Raw genomic sequence first — 22,294 nt, forward strand, 5'->3', positions numbered from 1 at the left:
TAGATAGATAGATAGATAGATGGATGGATAGATGGATAGATAGATAGATAGATAGATAGATACATAGGTGGAAGGATGGAAATATAGATTGATGCATGGATAGATAGATGATGCAGAGCTGGATGAAAAATGGATAGAGGAAAATGGATGAATGGAAGGACGGATATGTGATGGATGGATGATATATAGGTTGATAGATGTATAAATAGATGGATGGATAATATATAGGTTGATAGATGTATAAATGGATGGATGGATGATATATAGGTTGATAGATGTATAAATGGATGGATGGATAATATATAGGTTGATAGATGTATAAATGGATGGATGGATAATATATAGGTTGATAGATGTATAAATGGATGGATGGATGGATGATATATAGGTTGATAGATGTATAAATGGATGGATGATATATAGGTTGATAGATGTATAAATGGATGGATGGATAATATATAGGTTGATAGATGTATAAATGGATGGATGGATGATATATAGGTTGATAGATGTATAAATGGATGGATGGATGATATATAGGTTGATAGATGTATAAATGGATGGATGGATGATATATAGGTTGATAGATGTATAAATGGATGGATGGATGATATACAGGTTGATAGATGTATAAATGGATGGATGGATGATATATAGGTTGATAGATGTCTAAATGGATGGATGGATAATATATAGGTTGATAGATGTATAAATGGATGGATGGATAATATATAAGTTGATAGATGTATAAATGGATGGATGGATGATATAAAGGTTGATAGATGTATAAATGGATGGATGGATAATATAGACTGATACATGAATAGACAGATATGGAAATAGATATACAGATGGATAAATAGATGGGTAGATGTATGTATGTACATTAACAGTCAAACATCTGGATGTTTAGACAGCTGGATGGATGGAAATATACATAATAGATAGATGTTGTTGTACAGATGGATGATTGATAGATGATTGATAGATGGATAAACAGATTGATACAGTACATGACAGTTCCCAAACCTTTTTAGACCATGACACCAATGAGAATTTTTGTTTTTTTTAATCTTTTTTGGGCGATTTTTGCATTTTTTTGTCTTTATTTGACAGTCAGTGGAGAGCGAGAGGGGTATGACATGTAACAAAGGTCCCCCCTCGCCACCAGGGCACCACCCATATTTTATAACATGTTCAGAGATTCTAATATTGTTTTTGACTTCTTCTGTTTTCATATATTTGAAAAAAATATGTATAAAATAAAATAAATTTAATGAAATTATATTAAAAAAATTGCACAATAATCGCCCTGCTTGGGAACCACTGGATGAAAAAAAACCAGATGGATGAAAAGATGGACTGATAGTTAAAAATAGAGCAGCAGAGGTAAGAAAATAAACACCAGATTGAAACAGGAAGTAGAAAGATGAATAGCGACGACAACAAGGAGGAGCCAGAGATGATGGTGATAAACAGAAGGAGGGGGGGGGGGGGGGGAAAGCGAGGGATGAGAAGAAAAGAGAGAGAGAGAGAGAGAGATGTCATCAGTTAATCAATGTATTTTTCCTGTTTTCTTCCACTCGGGGTTTTAAGGTGATTTTTTTTTTTCTCCCTATTATTTTCGCTCTACTTCCCTTATCAATCAATACTTATTATTGGCTACTTCACTCTACCTCTGTCTTCTTCTACTCGTCCTTTGTTTTTTCTTTTCTTTTCCTGTCTTACTCACTTCATTCTCTCCATTCTTTCTTTTCTTTATGTATCTTCTTCTTCTCCATCTCCTTCCCCTCTTTCAAAGTGAAAGACACACACACACACACACACAAAAAGGAGGAAACACACACTGATACACAAACACACACACACACACACACACAATGAAGTCATTCATCTGTCCAATCAAAGAGGCGGAAGCCCAGAGGAAAGTAAACATCCATCTCTCTCTCTCTCTTCTTCTTCTTCTCTCTCTCTCTCTATCTATCTATCTCTCTCTCTCTCTTTCTTGTTCGCTCCGTGAGTCCGTGAGCGTCCATGATTATGATGCCCCTGTGTGTGTGTGTGTGTGTGTGTGTGTGTGTGTGTGTGTGTGTGGACAGACATATATCCCATTTCTCTGTTGTCTCTTTAAAAAGAATAGATTGTTCTTTGGCAACAAAACAAAGAATAAAGACACACACACACACACACGGAGGATGAGGACGTATATCTGTGACAGGATTTATGATGGGGCGAGATATTGGGAGACAGGAAACAGACAGAGAGAGAGAGAGAGAGAGAGAGAGAGGGAGGCGGTGGAGACTAAGAGTCCACCCACATTGGTGGACAATAAAGTTATATTTTATTCTGAACAAAAACAAAATAATAAAAATAAAATAAAAATAAAAACAGTGCAAGGTTAAAAGCAACAAAACCAGAAAACACTACATGCTGGACAGACTTCCTCCTTGAAACTATGAATTATTTACATCATGTTACTGTTTTTATTTATTATATAAGAATTATTTATCACTTACAACTATTTAATTTATCAGTCGTCTATTTTTATAAGCTGTTAATCAGTTGGAGTCATTTATTCAAGATAAAAAATGTCCAAATTCTCTGATTCCAGCTTCTCAAATGTGAATATTTTACAGTTTTTTTTAGTCTTTTATGACAGTAAACTGAATATCTTTGGGTTTGACGGACGTGTTTCACCGTTTCCAGACGTTTTATGGGCCAAACAACTGATCGATTACTGGAGAGAATAATCAACAGATTGATTGATAATGAAAATGATCGTTAGTTTTGTGTTGTTTTAGTATTTAGTGTCTGTTAAGTCTCTACAGGTCAGTTAGTTTTTCTGCTTTTTAACCAGAATCTATTTTGTTCATGAATAATTGATAAACAAAACTAGAAATCATATCAAAATAAAAATGACTGAACATAAAATATGTGCAGAGACGTGCATATAGACGGATAAATAATGAATAAATACGTGTAAAAGGGGAAAAAAAGTTCATAAAAGTGAAAACTAAATAAGTTCAATGTACATTTTTCAGCCTATAAAGGAGGAAAAAGGAGGTAGAATGATAGAAAGAAACCAAATATGACGAGAAAACATTTAAATCTCAAGATGACGGAGGATTGAAACAGAAAAACGAAAGAAAGAGAAGAAGAAAAACAACAACAACAACAAAAAAGGAGGAGAAACGGATGAGCGGCTGATGGAGAGATAAAAGAAAGGAGGGAGAGGAAGATGAAAGATTTTAGCTAAAGAGGGTTGACCCCTCGCTCTACCCCGTGTATTGACCGCACCAGGCTTTGATAAACTACGCAGTGTGTGTGTGTGTCCGTTTTAATGCGTGTGTGTGTGTGTGTCCGTTTTAATGCGTGTGTGTGTGTGTGTGTGTGTGTGTGTGTGTGTGTGTGTGTGTGTGTGTGTGTGTGTGTGACCTCTGCACGTTCAGAGCTAAATCAATCTGTCAAACGTGTTAGCGAGTCCGTGCTTATTCACCGCCATGCTTGTTTGTGTGTGTGTGTGTGTGTGTGTGTATGTGTATGTATGCGTGTGTGTGTGTGTGTGTGTGTGTGTGTGTGACCGACCCTGACCGGCCATCAGAGCCAATGACGGAGTATTGATCAAGGCTCCGTTGCCATAGAAACGGCCATTTGGGAGGACAGGCGAGGGTGCGTGTGTGTCAAAGTGGGAAGACTTACTTCAAGGTGGCTCATCAGATCATTGTGTGTGTGTGTGTGTGTGTGTGTGTGTGTGTGTGTGTGTGTGTGTGTGTGTGTGTGTGTGTGAAATGTCAAGCTTTATGTTTTCCGTATTCGTGGCATGTTTTTTGTGTTCTTGGCCAATTAAAAGGTCATCAAATAACAAAAAAATACATCAGCAGCAAACATTTGGAAAGCTTCCGTGCGTCTCATTTTAATTAACATCAATAAATCGTTACCTCGGTGATTATGAGACATTATTATAATTACTGAAGACAGACAACAGCTGACTGTTCTGTCTCTGGAGTTTCCCTTTTTTGAACCAATGTGTCAGATTTTAAGAGAAATCTTTTGTAAGACGGGGAGAAGGTGCCGTCTTTGTCCTAATCTACAAAAATCATCTCTGTAGTTTAAATCAGTTCAGTACTTTACACAGCGCTGAATTTACAAGCAGCTCACTGTGGATTCACACTGGATTTCTGACAAACACTGGACAAAAATATCAATATTATCATTTATCAACTTTCACTGGAATCATATGAGATAATAAAACACTTCATTGATCCCTGTGAGGGGAAGAGTCTGAATAAATACACAGAGAATAAGACTATAAAATGTACAATAAAATAAAGAATACAAAATAGAAGAGAAAGTGTGTGTTTGGTGTATATATGCATGAATAAAGTGCAGACAGTGGTAGGAACGCCATGAAGATATGATCATATCTTTATTATTTCTATTAGAGGTTGATACTGATATCAATATTTTACAGTTTTAAAAAAGTGTTATCAGCCTTTATTCATGTTTTTAAAGGAACAGATAACATGTTTGAGGATGTTGAGGAGGAAATCTTACAGTAAATTAATTAAATTAATTGTGACCAAGATGTGAGCTGATTGAGACATTTTACAGTTTTTACACACAAAATAACTTGCAGAGCTTTTGTTTAACACATCTGAAGTTATCTTGTTCTGTATAACAGCGGAGCACAGTTCACTGCTCTCTGTGTCATAAACATATTGAAAAATGTTCTTTTTAACATCTTAAACTCACCGGAGACGTCCGGCGTTACTTCCTGAACACACACACCGAGATTCTTTATTATTGATATTATTGAAATGCTGCAAGTTTGTGATGATGAGACAAGCGTGTGACTGGTTTCACTTCTTCATTAAACAGAATTAAACTCACTGAAGTGACTCTTCTCACCTTTGTGAAGCCTGAAACCGGCTCGTTGCTGCTCGCAGGTTTTAATTTTCCTTCTGTTGAGCGCAAAAACATTTGAACCTGCAAACTGCCGCTTGCAGCTTTATTTTAGTGTTGTGAAATGAGCTCGATGCTGCTGCACAAACAGGAGAAACATGCAAATACTAATTACAGCCGTCAAAAAGTTGTGTGTGAAGCTCCTTCAAAATAAAATGAGATCCAGTGCAAACTCTGCAAGCTAACGCTAGCATATCACAAGTCTACAGTCGGAAAAGCACTGCATCACTAAAACACATGACATCAAAATGTGTGTGCGTGCTTCCGTGGTCTTGGGAATCTTGGGATAAATGGTTGAGTAGTTTCCTGTGAATATTAAATGATATTTCTGCTTGAAATTCCCTGATTTAGTCTGACAATCAGTCTCAGGTAGAAAGGTCAGGTCAGGTTTACAACCAGTGTGTCGTTACCGGGCAACGGGATGTAATGATGCAGATTCTCGTGCATCATTCATGACATCACGCTGATGCAGATAACGGTACTCGGTGTTTTGGTAGCGATACCAGAATGATTTCTGATGCCTTAATTAGAGGAATATAAACACGTCATCGGACGAAAGAAAACCAAACGCTGTTGTTGTTGTACAGGACGTACGGGGAGCGTTTGCCAAGATAAAGCGGCGCAAATGTGGCAAACTTTTGATTTTATCGCATCAAAAAAACAGAAGAAAGAAAGTAAACAAGATTACGTGTCTGACCTGACAGTTGATAACAGCTTTGGGCAGTTTTCATATATCAGTGATTTAAAGAAACACATTTTAGTCTTTGCCTAAAAAGTCCAGAAACCAGACGTTGTGTCACATTAAGTCCACTTTTAACTAATAAATATAAAATATGTGGAAACATTTAGCACAATTCTTATTGATATAAACTATGTTGTTATATTATTGGTTTTTATAGATTTTGTGGTCAAACAAGTTTTAATTTGCAGATGTTTCTTCCTGTTAATCATCACATTAGAGCTGCAACAAATAGTCCATTCATCTTTTTATCATCAATTATAATCGTTTAAGTTGTTTTTAAAGTAGAAAATATGAAACGTTTTCCAGGATTTGCTGCTATTCTTGATGTTGTGTGATTGTAAATTCAATATGTTTGTATTTTGGACAGTTTGATTGACCAAAACAGACAATTTGACGACATCACACTCACTTTTCAGGTATTTTATAGGCTAAATAATTAATCAATTAGTCAAGAAAATAATCAGTATATTAATCACTAATGAAAATAATTGTTAATTAAAGCCTTACATCTAATTAATTTATTCTTTACTTCAAAAGAAAATCACATCAAAGAGGAACTGAGGTCTGATTGCTGTGCTGCTTTACAGGGTGACTTTGACTTCATAGCATAAGAAGGTCAGAGGTCAAAGGTCAACGGCTTACCTGTTTGTATAACGGCTTCATACGAGAGCGATGATGTGCGAGGGGCAGGTGAAGCGACGAAACGCCGCCAGAGAAGGACGAACGGATTTGTTTCTATTTAAGGGTCTGAATGCGTGTCGAGGTTAAGGGTTAAAAAATGAATGTAGGTCAGCGGACTGGCTGTGTGTATGTGTGGGTCTGACTTATCCTACTTTCGGGGACACGTTTCAGACTAAAGACCAGATAATTGGGGGACGGTTTGTCCAATTTGGGGGGGACAAAAGCCTGTGACCCCGTTCGAGAAAAGACTGATTTTTGGGGTCATTAAGGTTAAAGTAAAGGGTTAGGTCTCCAGGAAATGACTGTAATGTCTCCAAAAGTGGCCTAAGTAAACATGTGTGTGTAGCATGTATAAGAGTAAATGTACGTTTCCTCTTTTTTTTTTTTTTTTTTTTTTTTTTTAAGATGTGAAAGCATCATGTGTGTGTTTGATGTGTGTGTGTGACCTGCTCTTTGTTCCTGTGCTCGGTGCAGTAAGGAGAGTGGACCGTTGACGAGGATTAATGCCCAACATATGGCAACCCTACGGGACACACACACACACACACACACACACACACACACACACACACACACACACACACACTGCAGTCATTACTCTGAACAAAGAACCGTAAGGCTAATGAGAAGGCGATATCATGTGTCCTTTGCACACATATACACACGGCATGGATTCACGTGGACACACGCATACACACCTTAATGTTGCTTATACATGGATGGATGCAGATGAACACACACACACATACACACACATACACACACACACACCTGGTAGTGTAACATGTATCCATTGTATGAGTGTTGAAGTTGAAAGGTAGCAGGACATTTGTTGATGGAAAGGCTTTAAGGTCTGAATGCAAACACCTGTGTGTATATATGTGTGTGTGTGTGTGCGTGTGTGTGTGCGTGTGTGTTAAAGAGAGAGAGAGAATAGTGTGTTTATTGTATAAGTGTATGTGTGGTACAAAGAGAGGTGAAGCAGAGTTCAGAGGAAAAGTGAAGGTTCATGTTTTCCCTTTCTTCATGCTCCTCTGCCTCTCTCGTAGCGTGTGTGTGTTAGCGTGTGAGTGTGTGTTAGCGTGTGAGTGTGTGTGTTAGCGTGTGTGTGTGTGTGTGTCTTTTTCTCACGTACAGGATCACACCCCAAAACATTTTCAGACATTTTCTCTCCACATCTTTTTACACACTTTCTCTCTCTCTCTCCCTCCTCTCTCTACGACTCCCAGTGGGATCTGACCGATATACTTACATGTTCCTGAAAAGCTCAACATCCACTCGACTCTTTATTAGTATAATTTAATAGTGATTAAAGGGGACATATCGTCAACATTTACAGATCTATAGTTTTAATCTGGGCCTCTACTGGAATATGTTTGCTAAGGTTGGGTCGGTTTCTGGTTTTGCCGGTCTGGTCCAGTGTGCGAGCTTAAACCGGTTTGATTTTATGCAAACCGACTGAACTGGCGTTTGTCGTTATGACATTATGACCCGGACTAGATCTCACCCATGACCCGGATAAACCCGGCCGTGCTGCTGACAGCTTCCAGCAGTCTGAGAGCAGCTTGTGTTTTTAAAAGAACCTGCGGACGCAACGGATCATTTTACCAGCCTGCATGGCAGCTAGAAGCTAGTTAGCATAGCTAGCATCGCTAGCATAGCACCGCGGCTACACACGGCACCCTAGAACAAGAAGAAAAGTTAAGTTGAATGGTTGTTGTGAGAAGTAAAAGTTGCTACACTCTCATTCATGGGCTCTTGTTATGATCTACTTGGGAGCGGCTAGTATTAGCGGCTAGCGGAGTGCTGTGTGACACCTAGAGGTAAAATTCAGTATTACTGGTCCAGTCCAGTATTTGGCTTAATATCAAACTGGTTTGAAAATTCAGCCAAATCCATCAGCCCAAACCTAATGTTTGCATGATTTACAGTTCAAAAAACTCCTTATTTATCTTCTACTGGCCCTTTATGCAGCCCCTCAGTTCAGCCTCTGTCTGAAACAGGTCGTATTAGCTCCTGTCTCTTTAAGGCCCGCCTCCTGATGAATCTATTCTGTTCTGATTGGTCAGCTTTTGGAAGTTGCAGCTACTTTTTCTCGTTCTTTACCCAAAATGTCAACTTCTAAAATACATCTGTACATGTTCAAACTGAAATCCGATCTTTATACTTACGTTCACCTCAAGCTTCGTAACTTTGACAGTGTTTAACACAGACTCCTGACATCATAACGGTATATAAATAACAGAAAACCACAAAAAGCATGATATGTCCCTTTTAATGCTTCACTAAGCCCCGCCCTCCTTAGTTACTGTTGCTATGCCTGTTGAGCGTTGCGTTCTAGCACTGCATGTATGTGGTTTGCAGATTTGTAGCTTGAAATTCACAGTAATTTTTGAAACAAAAGGTGTTCAATTTCAGATAAAAGTAGAAAAAAGACAAACATTGTTTCATTGTGTGTGATTGTTAGCATGGACGCTACTTTTTTGCTCCACTGTGGAATTTTTGAGGGCACTATTTAGTGGATCCATTTACTATTTAGTAAACAGAAAGTGATTTCAGACGCAGCCTCTGTCTGCTGCTGATTTGAAAGGTCTTAAATATGAACTTTATGGCTAAACAAGAAATCAGGCAACAGATTGAGGCTAAAGCTACATTTGTATTGCGGCGCAGCTAGTTAGCCGTAGTACTATAATACAGTAGAGTATCATGTTTTATACAGTACCGAAGTGTTCAGCTAACATAACGCTGTCTCAGGTAACAAGTTTGGGAGCGTCAAATCCAATAAAGATCAAATTTATGATGCTAATAATATTGTAGCATGGTTAGCTAATAATAGACCACTCCTTAGCCTTGGAAGTAGCTCTCGGTTAGCGTCACTACTGTCATTACAGCGTCATCACAGTTTCGCTCTTGTCTTTTTGGTTGTAGTTGTTTAATATTCCTCTACTTCATGTCTCATTCTGACTATTCATTCAGGGTTTATTCTATTTTATTCTCATCCGGTGTAGCTGTAGCGATGTCTTGTACAGCTCTTAGTTTTTGGTCCTCTCTTTCTTTCTTTCTTGCTTTCTTCCTTTTTCTCTCTGTCTTTCTCTCTCTCTCGCTTTCTCTCTTTCTCTCTCTCTCTAGGTGTAAATGACTTTGGACGGCCATCTGTTACTTAGCCACCCTGCAGAGAGTTGGCCTGCATGCGCACCTCCTGAGTGAGTGTGTGTGTGTGTGTACCTTTTATGTTTAGTGTGCAGTTACTGTATTCTTGTGTTTGAGTGATTATTTATGCCTACGTGCACATGCATAATACAGTAGGTTATGTATTTGTGCATGTGTGACAGAAATAGAGAGAGAGAGAGAGAGAGGCTTGTGTACGTGTGTGTGTGTGTGTGTTGTAGTGGTGTATTCGGGCTCACTTGCAAATGTAGAACATGTATAATTGTGCTTGTGTTTGTGAGAGATGGTGTTTTACATCAGCGTTAGCATGTTTAGCTTCACTCAAAGTTAACGTCTCTTTCACTGGCTCTCTCATTGGATGTTTTAAACTTAAAAAAATGTCGTTCACTGTTTCCAAAAAGCCCAAGATGCCAATTAAAATATCTTTAATGTCCCAACCAAGAGTCCACAACCCAAAGATATTCACAGAAAATTAAAAAAAAATAGAAAATAATCACGTTTGAGAAGTTGGGATCAGAGAATTTGTACCTTTTTTTCCCTAAAAGAATAGTTTGCAATTAATTTAATAGTCGGCAACTAATCGACTAATTGTAAACTCAACCTCTGGCAACTTAGACCTAAAAATCTACAAATATACATTAAGTTTTATTGAGTTTGTGTGTGTTGGTTGGAGCCAAGATTTTAGAAATATTGAGGTCAGGAGGTGAGATTCCCGCCAACAACACCCCAAAAATCAAAATGAAATGTTTTAATTGTTCTATATTGTATTTATTGAGTTATCTGTTCAGTTATATTTCCCAATAATTCCTTATATGTTCTCTTAAATTAGTTCCAATTAACTTAATTACTTCCAGGAAACCTCCCTAGGAAGTAATTTGTGAATTAAATGGATGAGAAATACTGAATCATTAATATATTTGGCCTAAAAGTTGTCAAATTTAGTCTAAAAATAGTGGAATCAGCCAAAAAAAAAAAAGCAAACGTGCACATATTTAATTGAATTAAGCTCCCACCAGGTTGAACCTGACCAGCAACCTGGATGTTAGAAGCCTCGAACACATTAAGAAAACATTTAGATATTCAGAATATTAATATAAGTTTTATCTGGTGTTGACTTCAGACTTCAAGTACTTTTGTTTTACTATATTTTCTGTCACTGTCATCATAAACATGTGTTTCCATGTCTTACATCAGTATTCTTCTCATGTCCAGAACCGAACAAAGTGATAAAAAAAAAAATTGAGCTCTGTCTGTTTTTAAAGTGGGGGATATTTTAGGATGTGGCAACTCCTGCTGTTTCTGCCGGTTTTAGTACTTGGAGGTGTGAAAATGTCACAGAGTATAAAGACGGTTTCATGCTCGTCACGTTCGTTTTACCCGGAGACACCGACTATAAAAACGACCCCGCCGCACACGACCAATCAGATTTCACCCCCCCTCTCACCCCCCCCCCCCCCCCCCACCCTTGTTTGTTGGAGTGTCTTGAAATCAGCCAATCAGGCTTTAATTTCACTCTCTTCCAGTACGGCGGCCGGTGAAAGTACTCTGAAAGCGCTGTGTGTTGTCAGTTTGTGATTCGATTACGTCTGAGCGACCTGCTGTCTCTGCTGGAACATCCAGCTGTCAGCTCTCTGACTGCTGAAGTGATACTCGAACCGACGGTACACCAGACACTTTCCATCACCGTAGACCCAAAAAACAAGCTTCAAGTATCAAATGAAAGAAAAGAAAACGAAAGCTAATGCACTTTTACTGCTCAAAGCAGCAGGTGATTGAAGAAAACTTTAATTTTTTTTACGTTCAGGACACTTTAATGAGACTTTTTTATAACTTTGATAATCCTGCAGCATCACCGAAGTCTTACAAGTTTGGAAGAAAGTGTAAATTGACGTCGGCTGTTACCCAATTAATCAAGCGTGTGTTTGAGCTTCTCTGTGCAGAATGACGTGTGTTTGTTTTCACATTTATCTGCTGTAAAGGTGAAGGGTCGTTGTACCTACGAGTGTCATTTGTGACATCACAACCAGTTCAGAGTCAATGGTGGTCCAGTATGCAACTCATACAAGTGTGATGTGGAGACCCGAAGCCTCCGGTGCACAAGCATTATGTCCCTTTTTTATGTAATTTTAACGAGTTAACTCAACTTTTTTTTTTTTTTTGTGGAAAAACCATGTCAGTCTTAAAGGGGTCTCGTGTCTGCAGGGGATCTTTAAGTAAACGCAATAAACTTATAATATGAAAAGAAAAAAAAACCAAAAGTGAGTCAATTACAGCATCGACATTTGAAATATGCATACATAAAAAATCAACATGACTCCATCTCCCGCGCACCTGTTTACCAGATGTATGTCTGATATTCATATATAATCTGTTTACAGCTTCAGAAATGTTTACATTTAGCCAGTTTTATATGTTCTCTGTCAGAAAATGATTAGTTTGGAGTTTAAAAACATCACTTTGGGCATTTATCATTATTTTTTTTACAGCTTAAAGATGAAATGATTGATCAGTTAACTAAAAATAGTCATAATAATAGACATAAATAGCACTTATGTCCATGTTTAATCATTCCAAAGTGCTTCTGCTCCCTTTTTTTTATACTTGTTGTGCTGCCTTCATGTTTATCTCCCTTCAGTTTTTAGCCTGTAAACTACATAATAAGTAGTAATACTCAACAATGTAAATACTTAATTAAAAGTACATATGATAAACATAAACAGAGATACAAATAATACAACATAAAAATGAAAACGAGCGCCGCTAACGTCAACAGATCTTCCGTGTTGGAGGCTGAGGATGTGTTTCTGTGTCACAGTAATTAATCTCTCTTCCTCCTTCCTCTCCCCCTGCAGCTCTCGTCCGGGCCGTCCTCCGAAGCGTTGTTCTGGTGCAGGGATCCAGGAAAGCCCCAGGCTGCTGCACCCGGGCCTCCCCGGCCTGCTGTCCCCCAACCTGCTGTCACACACTGGTAAGAGAGAGAGAGAGAGAGAGAGAGAGAGAGAGAGGAGTGATCACTTTAACTCCTTCTTTTCATTCTCTCCGTGGATTTATTTATTGAACAGGAGCGACGCAGATGGATATCGACGGGATACGTCGTCCTGTGAAAAACATCCAAAATGTCAACTTTTCATGTCATGTTTGAGACGATGTACTGAACTTTACAGATAAACTAATTGGTTTTTTAATGTTTTATTTCAGTTAAGATGTAGGAGAAGGTTCTCAACTCATACAGGAACACAGTAAAGGGCGTCTAGTTTGACCTAATTTTCAGCTGCTCGCCTTGTTGCTCAGTTTTTTTAAAAAATTTTAGAGTAAAACAGCTGAAAAAATAAACAGATTCAAGATAAATCAGCAGAACAGATAAAACAGTCACAGTCATGTCAGCAAATGCTTCAAAATTACATATTTATGCTCAAGTGATAAAAACTCTTCAGTGATTATAACCGGAGCAAAGCAGGAAATCAGGTGACGTTATCTCAGAGCGGTGAGGTCCGTGTAGGGAGGAGGTCCCGGTGGGTGGACGGGTCAACAAACATCACTTCAACACGCTTTCTTTCATGTTTTAAACTTAAACCGGATGTTTTCTTAAACCAAACCGAGTTGTTTTTTATGACTAAACCTAATCAAACCTTAACCACAGCGCTGCCACATGATAAAACATTCATTTATCATCAGTGATTTATAACAGACAAATGATGTCATCCTGCTAATTTTGGGCGACAGATGAGAAAACGCTTCCATGTGTCGCTACGGACCAACGTTTAATCTGGAGGACACATGTAAATATGTGTTAATAGATTAAACAGGACTGACATATAAAGTCATGTATTCAATGTTCACATCATAGACTTTATAGAAATATGGACGTAGTTACCGTGACGTCATCCATTGGTTTCTGAAGAGCAGTTTTGGAGCTCCGGCCATCACCATCTTGGCAGTCAGCCAATCAAAAATGGGCAAAGAGGCGGAGCCGAATGGCTGAAACAAGCCACCTAGCGGCTGGCGGACCTGTCACTCAAAGCAGCCATGTCCTTCATTATGCAGAACTTTACGGATTAATAAAACTTAAACAGGTTATAAAAAAATTCACCCTCCGTACAGTTGTCATGAAAGAGGAAATTAGCTACAGAGACCTAAACTGTTTCTTGTACCAGGCTGTAAACATGTTTATTTCTGCTGTAAAGTTGGTATTTTAACATGGGGGTCTATGGGGATTGACTCGCTGTTGGAGCCTCAAGTGGTCGTTCAAGGAACTGCAGTTTTTGACACTTTCGCATCGGCTTCATCTTTCAGCTCCGGAGGTTACAGCTTGGTTTCACATCTTTGTTGTTATTGTGGAATAATTTCAATGCCATCAAATGTTTTAGTAGCTGTTATATTTGGATACGTCACATATATAAGAATAACTTTTCTAGGCTCTGCTGAAGTTTTACAAAAAAATGTATCATAAAGATTTAAAAGTTGATAATCTATAAAGATAATATATATTGTTTTTATTTGGAGGTTTACTTTGAAAAGTTTTACAGGTGTGACTTTTATAGCGGGGAAAAAATGCTTTTTTTTTAAAAAAAAGGTTGCAGTACCTCTTTTGGCCACTAAGACACATCGGCAGCAAAGCTGATTCGTCGCCTTTAATTCTCCTTCAAACTCTTCCTATCTTCACTTTTCTTTCCTCCTTTTCTTCCTACCTCTTATTTTCTTGTTTTATTTCTCCTCCTTTTTCCATCCCTCTCTTTCACCTCATCCTTTCATCCTTCATCCCTTATCTTCTCCATCTCTTCTTCTTCTTTCCTCCCTACACAGCTACCTCCATTCCTTCCCTCCTTCCTTTTTTTCTTTCCTCGCTTTCTTTACTTTCACCTAATCTGCCCTCCTCTGTCATCCTTTCACTCACTCATCCCTCTCTCCTCCTCCTCCTCCTCCTCCTCCTCCTCCTCCTCCTCCTCCTCCATCTATGCCTCCATCCATCTCACCATCCTCTTTTAACAAGAGCTTTAAAAAAAAGAGAGAGAGACAGATTTTTTTTTCTTTTCAGCTCACAAAGTGAAAATTGAGTGAAAGAGAGAAAAAAAAAAGCAGTGAGAGGGGGAAAGATAGAAGTGGGGGAAGATGGAGAGAAGGAAGGAAGGAGGGATGTCGCCAGAGGAGATGATGAAACCTAAAAATGCCTGCCAGAAAAAAAGAGAGAGAGAGATGCAGAGAAAAAAGATGGTGGGAAGGAGAGAAAAGACAGATTGTTTAGGGGTTGACAGCAAACGAGTGGAAGGAGGGATGGAAAGATGGAAAGACGGGGAGACAGACAGAGGATGAGGGAAGTCTAACAGTGATGGAGGGATAAAAAAGGGATAAAAAAAAAGGAATAGAAGAGAAAAAAGATGTCATATTATAAAGAAGAAGAAGAAGAGAAAAAGACCTGCAGAGAAAGAGAGGGTGAACGAGTGCAGACTGCATGGTGGTGTGATGAATGACACGTCTCTGGGGTCCCACTCCTCCATCTGTCCATCCCTCCCTCCTCTTTCCCTTCCTCCCTCCCTCCCTGCCTCCGTCTTTTCTTCCCTCCTTCTTCCTCGACTCATCACCCTCCTTTCTGCGTTCCTTCATCGCTTCCTTCCTTCCTTCCTTCCTTCCTTCCCTTGTTCTCTTTCTTTTCCTCTCACCGCTCTCTGTCATTTCCTCTCCTCCCTCCTTCTCTCTTCCTCTTCCTTCCTTCCTTCTTCCTCTTTTCTTCCCTCCTTCTTCCTCACCTTCTTTCTTTCTTCCTTCCTCTTTTTTCTCCTTTATTTCCTTCTCTCTTCTTCTATCCTTCCTTTCTTTATTCTCTCCTTTATCTCCTTCCTGTTTCTTCCTCTTATCCTCATCATTCCTGTTTTCCTCTTTTTTCTTCCTTCTATCCCTCCTTCCTTCCCTGATTTTCTTTTATTTCCTATCCTTTCTTTTTTCTGCACTCTGTCGTTTCTCCTCCCTCTTTTCTCCCTCAACTCATCTCTTTCCCTCCTGTCTGCGCTTCCTACTTTAGTGCTTCCTTCCCTCTTTTCTATCATTCCTTCTTTCCTTTTTCCCCTCTCCCTCCCTCCTCCTGTCATTCCTGTTCTTCCTTCTCCTTCCCTTTTTCCGTTTCCTCTCTCTCTCTTCCTTCCTTCCCTCATTCTCTCTCCTTCATTTCCTTCCTTCTTTTCTCTCTCCCACCTCTATCATTTCTCATCCCTCCTTCTCCCTTTCTTCCGTTTCCTCTATCTTTCCTTCCCTTATTCTTTCCTTTATTTCTTTTTCCCCTCTATCCTTCTTCTTTCCCTCCATCTTTTCTTCCCCTCTGTCTTCCTTGACTCATCTCTTTCCTTCCTTTCAGCACTCTGTCTTTCCTGCTTCAGTATTTCCTCTTTTCCTTCCTTCTGCTCTGATCCTCCCTTTTTCCTGTCCTTTTTTACCTCCTATCCCTCCTTCATGCCCTCCCTTCTTCCCTTCCTTTTTCCTTTCCTCCCATTTCTAATATTTCACCTTCTACACTCCCTCATAACGTCCTCTCCTCCATCTTTTCTTCCTCTCCTCTTTTTTTATCTCTTTTACTTCCTATCTTTCCTCCCTTCTTTCTTTTTGATCATTCATTTCTAACATCTCACCTTCCACTCTCCCTGCCTTTCATCCCTCCTTATTCCTTTCTTCCTTCTGTTTTTCCCTCCCTTCCTCTCTTTCATTTGTAACTTCTCACCTGCCATCTTGCTCTCTCTCTTTTCCTCCTTTCCTTTCTACCTTCCCCTCTCCCAACTTCCTCTCCTCTCTTTCATTTTTGTTCCCTCCATCCTTCATCTCTCTCCTTCAATTTCCTCCACCATACTTTCACTTCCTCCTCTCACCTCTCTCTCTCTCTCTCACTATCTTTTTTTCTTGAAATGCTTTTCACCTCATCTCGCCAATTTCCTTTTTTCCTCTCCCTCCATCCCTCCATCCTTCTCTCGTCCCCTTGACAGTGACTGTTGGCCTCCTTCTCTCCCCCTCCTCTCTCTCTCTCTCTCTCTCTCTCTCTCTCTCTCTCTCTCTCTCTCTCTCCAGGATAAATAAAACATGGTTGTGTTTAGTGACATATGGACACAGCTCACTGTGGCATACTAATGACACACACACACAATTACTGACGACACACACACACACATACCTGATGTGTGTGTGTGTGTGTGTGTGTGTGTGTGTGTGTGTGTGTGTGTGTTTGTCGAACATTAGTGGAACCCAGAGAAAACATTTGCTCACTTATGATCGCTCATTAGCACACACACACACAAACACACACACACACGCGCGCAGTACATATATAGAACACACACACACACACATATACACACAGTTGGCAGTCGTCGGATGTCGCATTCCGCCTCAGTCACACACACACACACACACACACACACACGCATGCACACACGCAGAGTTGGTCGTCTTAGCTGCCCTGCGTCCATGGAGACGCCACGTTGCCGGGGGAGACGGGCTGTTGTTTACGACCTCGCGGGCGCCACGGCGATGGGGGGCATCGGCCAATCACAGATGGACATTTATCACACTGTTAGAAAACACGGAGTGAGAGAGAGAGAGAGAGAGAGAGAGAGAGTTTGGAGAAAAACAGTGAGAAGAAGAAGAAGAAGGCGACGGGATGGGTGAGGGAAAAGATAAACGGATCAGAGAGGAGGAGGAGACGGAGTGATGAGTAAAAAGAAGAAGAAGGAGAGAAATGAAGATGGATGCGGAGAAAAGAAAGGAGAGAACAGGAAGAAGAGAGACAGTGTGTGGAAGAAGAAGAAGAGATGGGAGAAGAAAATAGTTAAAAAGGAAAGATTTAGAGAAAAAAGATGCAAGTAGAAGATAGTCGAGGAAGATGTGAGACTGCCGAAAGGATGGAGGAAGAACTGTGCAAAAAAAGGTGGAAAGAAAAACTGAAAGATGGAGGAAAAGCTGCAAAGACAGAGAGAGAAAAGATGGAAGAAGATAAGAAAAAAATGAAGAGAGATGGAAGAAGAAGAAGAGATGATGGAGCAGAAAGAGGCTGAAACAGTGAAAGATGAGAGAGGAAGAGAGAGAGAGAGAGAGAAGGAGGGAGGGAGGAGGCCTAAACGACAACAAGAGAGTGATATCAGTTTAATTGGCCTCATCTTCCTTAACAAAGAGGCTGTGATGATAAGCGTGGGAGTGTGTGTGTGTGTGTGTGTGTGTGTGTGTGTGTGTGTGTGTGTGTGTGTGGTAACCTATGCAGGGTGCTGCGGCACTCATTTGACTTGTTAATTCACTTCAAAAACAGCTCAATGGTTCGCCTTGTCTTCTCATACACACACACACACACACACATGCACACACACACATGCACACACACATGCACACACACTTCACATAAACACACACTTGGCTAAAAACACTTTCAGATACAGAGACACATAAAACACTTTATACACACACAAAGACGTTTTTTGAATACACAACATTTTTTTTTTTTGGCATGTATACACATATTTTTCAGTGACAAACAAATATAAACACATCTGGCACATGAGCACACACACACACACACACTTGAACACACACACACACACACACACGAGTACTGTGTGTAGGTTACAGATGAAGTGCTTTCAATCTTGTCCTGAAAAGAATACACTCATCTGAGGACCCTTATGTGCACCTGCAGAGAAGGAGAGAGGAGAGAGAGGAGGAGGAGGAGGAGGAGGAGGAGAGGGAGAGATGAAGGGGGAGGAGGGCTGAAGAGGACTAAAGCGACATTAAGTCTTTTTTTTTTTTTTCCCTTCTCCCCTCCACCTCCTGCATCACTTTTTCCCGCTTTTTTCCTTATAGATGAATCCGGGTTGCAGGCGGAAGTCGCCTCACACGCTTGAGCTGCAACAGTTAGTCGATTAGTTGCCGACTATTAAATTAATCTCCAACTGTTTTGATAATTTCATTGATTGTTTTGAGTCATTTTTTTTAAAGAAAAAGGTTTCTTTACTCTTCTATGACAGTAAACTGAATATCTTTGGGTTTTAAAGGAAACGAGACATTTGAAGACGTCTTTTCAGGCTTTGGGGAACAGTGATTGTCAATTTTCAATTAATCAAGAATATAATCGTTAGTTGCAGCCTTATATAACACTGTCATTTGTATAGAAGGATCTCACTGTTTGAATGCCAAGAAATATGTCCAGTCGATCCAGTAAAAGCAGTTTCATGTTAATATAGTCATCATATGCAGGTTATAATCTACTAAACTTAAAGGGCAGGTTCACAGTTTTTCAAGTGTGTCTTAAACCAGCAGTCAGGTGTTTATATGAACAGTGAAAGAGGTTTTCCTCGCTGTAATCATTCCTCCTGTTCATACCAACTATTAAATGATCCCCTTCGAATGTGCTTTCAGTGGAAGTGATGGAGGCCAAAATCCACAGTGTGTCCACACAGTCATTTAAAAGTTGATGTGAAGCTTATATGAGGCTTCAGCAGTCTGAGTTAGTCATATCAAGTGGATATCTGACACATTTACAGTCTTTTTAGCATCAAATTCCCTCTTTGTGTTTCCCTGTTGACCTGCAGTGGAAGTATAGTAATAAAAAGAGGAACTTTGGCACTAAAAAGACTGTAATGTTGAAAGATGAAGCTTCATATTAGCTTCAGATAAACTAAAAACTGTAAATTTAAATACATTTTTGCAAAGAAGGAGGACTGTGGATTTTGTCTCCCATCACTTCCATTGTAAGTGCTTTATGAAATGATCTTCTAATAGTCAGTATGAACAGGAGGAATGATTATGGAAAGAAAAAACTACTTCAGTGTTAATTATCACCTCCTGACTATTGCTTTATGAAAGAATTGAAGAAATGTGAACCCCTCTGTTAAGTTCCTCCCAAATACCAGATTGCTCAGTGGGTCATACGTAGCTTGGAACAGATACCTTTTAGTAAGAAAATACCTGTAATACAGTATAAATTCTTTGTAAATTACCAGGTTGTACTGTCCTCCATCACTTACATTGTAAGGTCATTATAAAGGGATCTTCTGATGGTCAGTATGAACAGGAGGAATAATTACAGCAAGAAAAACAGGTTTAAATGTTCATTTTGGCTCCTGACTGTTGTTTTTTTTCAGTGAAATTTAACCACTTGGAATAAACAGAAGAAAAAAAGGTAGAAGAAGAACTGCTGGTATAAGCAGCAATAAGAAATGTGGGGAAAAAGACGCCACAGTCCCCACCTACACTCTTTTATTGACAGGTGACATCTGATGTGCAGTAGTAGAAACACCTCAGCAGTAAAAAAAAAAAAGTGGAAATAAATAAACAACTAAATAAACAACAACATAAATCTCACAGATTACAGTTTAATTAAACGATTCCTGCTCATCAACAGCTAAAAGTGTGAAGTTTTGCCAGAACAAAATCAATGAGGTTATAAAGTATAACATACAGCACGCTTCATTACAATAAAACACTCTGAACAGCTTGTTTTCACCAGCCTGCAAGTAATTACTGCTAATAAGAGAATTGTTGGTTCTCTGGGGAGATGTTGTTTTTTAAATGTGATTAAAAAACAAAACAAAAAAAAACTGTTGAAACATAATTAATAGCACAAATCTTTTTTAATTTGCTTGTTAGTACTTTTTAGTACCACATATCCTTATTTAAGATAAATGATATAAAGTTTTTGCTCTCCACTCATTGACTTTCACTGGGGAACAAAACTGAAACCATTTACTTTGACAGTACATTAGTTCATTATGTTTACTTTGAATGGGAACTGAACCTATAAATACAGTAATCCCCCCAACCAATGAATTAAACAAGGAGTGAAACCCAGAACCTTATCTATGAATCCCTTACCATTGATTTTAAGCAATAAAACCCCCAATAATTACTTGAATGCAATCAAAACAATTACTGACTTTGCCTTTAATGTAGACATAACAAGTAGAATCTATAACCATTGACTTAATTAGGCAATAGACCCCATAATCTTTAAGTCAAATAGGGAATAAAACCTGTAACCATGGATATTAACAGGAAATTAACCATTGACTTTATTAAGGGGAAAAACCACTAACCATTCACTTTTAACAGCCAACAGAATCCATAACCACTAATTTCATTAGTACCCTAAAGAATTTACTCTGAATAAGTAACATAAACTCTAACCATTGACTTTGGGCCGTGGAAGACCCAACAATTGATTTTAAACAGGAATATCTTTTAATTGAACCCCTAACTATTGACTTTATTGAGGAAAAAACCACTAACCATTGACAGTTAACAGAAATCATAATCACTAACTTTATTAGGCAACAGAACCTAAAGTAGCCTTAAGTTTAACTCTAAATAAGTAATAGATCCTCTAACCATTGACTTTATTGGGCAACAGAATCCCTAATTATTGGTTTTAATTGGGCAGTAGAACATTAAAATTACTTTAAACGAGAATAGACTCACTAAACATTGATTTTTCTTAAATTGAACCAGTAATTATTGACTTTAACGGTCAATAAAACCCTTGACGCTACTACTGTTAGTCTTGCTCATTAGAAAAGTTCAATTTATTGCACATCATCAAATGATCTAAATTCCAGTCCAGCTGTTAACAGACTCAAAACCATTTTAAAGTCAAAAAACAGTTTTAGAGATGATACAAAATGGCCGCTGCAAATGGGCGTCTTGGACATCGAGTGAAAGCTAAAGATGGGCGATCTAAGTGCCGGAGCGCAGAGCTGAAATCTATTTGACTCAGCACAAGAGCAAATCGACTGCATAGTGCTCGCGGCAAGAAAGAAAAACAAAAAAAGGCCAGAACAGTGTGTTTCTAAATTCAGAACACAAAGAGCAATTTCTCTGTTTTCCTGTTTGTTTTATTCAAAGTGTCACTCCGTCTCTGAGAGCGCGTTCAGAGCACTTCGTCAGAGATGTAGGTGCAGCGGATTAAATATTTACGACCGCAGCCAAATGGGGTGGGTTTCACGCGAGCTTGGAGGTGGAGGGAGGGGGTTAGGACTCTCGAAGATCTCCCCGCAGCCTCCACCAGCAAACTCAAAGCTATTAAAGACCATCCTGACGCACTGTACTGGAGATGGACACTGTCAGATCTCATTTGGAAGCTCTACTGCCTGCTGTGTGGAGGAGGCTTTTACTGAGAAAAAGGCCTTACAGTAGCAAAAGGAGGTACATGTTTTAATGATGGGTGGCGTTAATGACTTATTCTAACTGTTTTACTCTGTAAGGAAGGAGTCCTGCACTCGCAAGTAAGAGAAGCTGCATCGAGAACGTGATGTTTCATTCGGTTTCTACACGAACACGATGAAGAACTCACTTCCAGAGAGTGAAAAGTATCTTGAAGTTCATCACTAAGATAGAAAAAGATACCATCTGTATCTTGATTACATACATTTAAACTGCATCTCTGCAAAGTTTCATTCATTTTTATTTCATGCTTTGATTTACTGTAAATGCAAAGTGTCAGACTTTCTCAAACAGCAGAGCTCAAATATTTAAAAAACTCTTAAAACATTAACTGTCATCAACATCTTAAGTATATTTTGAGTTTAATCAAAAGGTGTATTATACCTGTGTCTCATATATTCCTTTTACATTGCATCTGTTTTGCTTCTGTCTTATTAATTTCCATTTCCACAACTAAACAGTCAGTGTGTGCAGGACTGTGGTGTTTCCTTGTTTATGTACTGAAGGTGGCGCTAAGCACAATAAAAAAAAATGTAAAAAAATCCAAAGAAACCAATTGAT

At 39.0% G+C, this 22,294-nt stretch overlaps 1 protein-coding gene across 5 annotated transcripts in view; it reads left to right on the forward strand.

Annotated features, from left to right (window-relative positions):
* LOC122973413 (dachshund homolog 2-like) overlaps positions 1-22,294 on the forward strand; it is a 133,530-nt gene that overhangs the window by 69,292 nt on the left and 41,944 nt on the right. For all 5 annotated transcript variants that reach the window (XM_044340888.1, XM_044340885.1, XM_044340886.1 and 2 more), the window contains exon 4: positions 12,406-12,521. In XM_044340888.1, the coding sequence (XP_044196823.1) occupies positions 12,406-12,521 (116 nt within the window). The remainder of the gene's footprint in view (positions 1-12,405; positions 12,522-22,294) is intronic.

This window comes from Thunnus albacares, chromosome 22 (assembly GCF_914725855.1).
Source record: "Thunnus albacares chromosome 22, fThuAlb1.1, whole genome shotgun sequence".
NCBI lineage: Eukaryota > Metazoa > Chordata > Actinopteri > Scombriformes > Scombridae > Thunnus > Thunnus albacares.